The sequence below is a fragment of the Aplysia californica genome, unplaced genomic scaffold (assembly GCF_000002075.1).
Source record: "Aplysia californica isolate F4 #8 unplaced genomic scaffold, AplCal3.0 scaffold00479, whole genome shotgun sequence".
NCBI classification, from domain to species: domain Eukaryota; kingdom Metazoa; phylum Mollusca; class Gastropoda; order Aplysiida; family Aplysiidae; genus Aplysia; species Aplysia californica.
In genome coordinates, this window is record NW_004797749.1 from 566320 (window position 1) to 568679 (window position 2360).

At 43.5% G+C, this 2360-nt stretch overlaps 1 protein-coding gene across 1 annotated transcript in view; it reads right to left on the reverse strand.

Moving 5' to 3' along the window:
- Window positions 1-49: 49 nt before the first annotated feature.
- The window catches only part of LOC101851597, a gene marked incomplete at its 5' end in the record, with an annotated part of 41465 nt that continues 39154 nt past the window's right edge, over window positions 50-2360 (reverse strand). The window contains 1 exon segment of the mRNA XM_013086558.2: window positions 50-526. Coding sequence (XP_012942012.1) covers window positions 217-526 — 310 coding nt within the window.

Here is a 2360-nt window from a genome sequence, read left to right on the forward strand (position 1 = left end):
TCAAAACGAGAAAGAAAGAGAAAAAAAATAACATGAAAACACGATATCCGTAAAAAGATTGCGCCATTCTTATCCTCCCATTTTGATGATTACACATTACTATGGTGAAGCATACGATAAACCCATGGACTATGAATGATATATGTGTACCAAACCTGACATTAAGCAGTGCCGTCTGCAACTTGTCACACGCCTAGATCTAGATGCCAGATGAACTTACACGTGAACACGCACAATGTGCATACACACACTTAACAATAGTACAACCCAGACGACAGGTGACATTTTCACAAGAGCTGCCTGGTTGCCATCATTGACAACCACGTATTTTCGGATGTTTAGAACGACCTCCTCACTGAAGCGAGTTCCCAACAAGTTCTTGGTCCTAAGAGCAACCTTTTGCCCGGCGGTGAAGGTCTTGTCGGGGTCAAGGTCACGCCATTGTAGAGATCCTGTTCCCTTGATCTGGTACTGGACTCCCAGGCCGGGGAACTCCACGTTGGCTACGATCTTGTTCTCTCGCTGTCTGTATAAACAGATAAAATAATTAGATAAATAAATAAATGAATGAATGAATAAATGAATGAATGAATACTTTAATACATTAATACATAAAACTTTTAAAAAAGAGAGGGGACGGAGTGCGGAAAGAGGGGTGGGGAGAGGTTGTATCAATATGGAAGATTAAAAACAAAGTTGTATTAGAAAAATGTCCTATTTGAAACATACAGCAACTGATTTCACATGGCGATGAATACTTTCCGCAATTAACACGAATATCGACAAAGCTTGTGTCTTGAACCAAAGCAACGCCCAGCGACTTGCAATTTGATTCCAACAATTTCGGTCACCTGATACAAATCTGCTTCTTTGAATAAAAAAGAGTGCATATAAACGCCAATCTTGTAAAGGGCTGTCATAACAAGTTCACGTTTTAAGGAACGCCTTCCCAATGTTGGTGGCCCTTCTGGTGTACGGATGATGGATCACGGCTTTTGAGTGATCAGTTGACGAGCTAATACAAGACACGTACAGAACAGACTTTTTCAATAAGTGTTTTTCGGCGCTCGCATCTACATAACGCGCTGGAATGGATCAGCATGGAAGCGTATAAACATGCCCTGTTTGTCACAGACTCGATGAGCACCCTAGAAAAAATGAGGAGTGGGTGGCTCTACAGTGACTGGAGAGCTTCCATTGCAAATAGCCACCTCCTAAGAATTACATGGGTGTTCTGCCCTGGTCACGCCGGGGTGCACGGAAATGAGCGTGCTGATGAACTTGCCGGCAAAGCAACACCCAATGGCCGAATCATGCTCGACCCACCAATGGTGATCGCCAGATGCAAGGAGAGCCTTCTCAACCAAGAGGAGACAGACTCCCACACACTCAGCACAATAAAAGGAAAGTGTGTGCGGGGCACAGCGAAAAAAAGTTTGCTCCGAGGAGTGGTCAGGCGTGTCTCAAACCAGCTCCTCATGGAGACAATTAGCAGGAAGACCCTGATGTGGACGCTGGAAAGGAGAGATGAGCAGCTATGGACATGCGCCGCCTGCTATGATTCTAGCTCTGGATCCAAGTAAAATCCAAGTAAATCTACATAACGTCATATCAGCGCGTGAGACACATTAAACATTTACAATAATATGGTAGGAATTAATTTTGAATTTTGCCCGGGTGGCGGCCGAAGCCTACTCTTATCGATTTTAGGACTATCAAGGGATTATTATAATGTGTGCAACTTGCACACATAACCTCCGAGATGTTTTTGCCTCTAAGATCAGGGGTGTGAGTGAAACACAGCAGTTAGAAGGAGCCACTCAGTAGCAGTGGAAAGGCGGCAGAAAGAGTTTGGATCCCGAAAGAGAGGGCAAAAGGGTGGGATGGTGGAGGGGGGGGGTGTGAAGGGGGCAAAAAGTGGTGACGAAAGCAGTCGACAAAACAGGGTTAGAGAGCAGGACAATTTTAGAGAAGGAATTTGTTCGTCGTTGAGACGTTTCGAATCCGGGACCTATTGACAGAGAGGCAAACACCGTACCTCTTGACTACGAGAGCTCCCGAAATTACATCTACAAGAAATTGACAGATAACTAGATATATAGATAGACCAATTAATAATATTATTATACATAGATAGATAGATGAATAAATAGATGCATGGACAGAAAGATTAGATTTTCAACGTAACATCCTATATCATATTATACGTTCATCGAAATGTGGGCGGATCAGCTTGCAACATAAACGAAGATCTACCTTTAGTGTATGATAACTCCTAATAACCTTATTGGTGCCTTACTTTTGCTGCAACACACACACACACACACACACACACACACACACACACACACACACACACA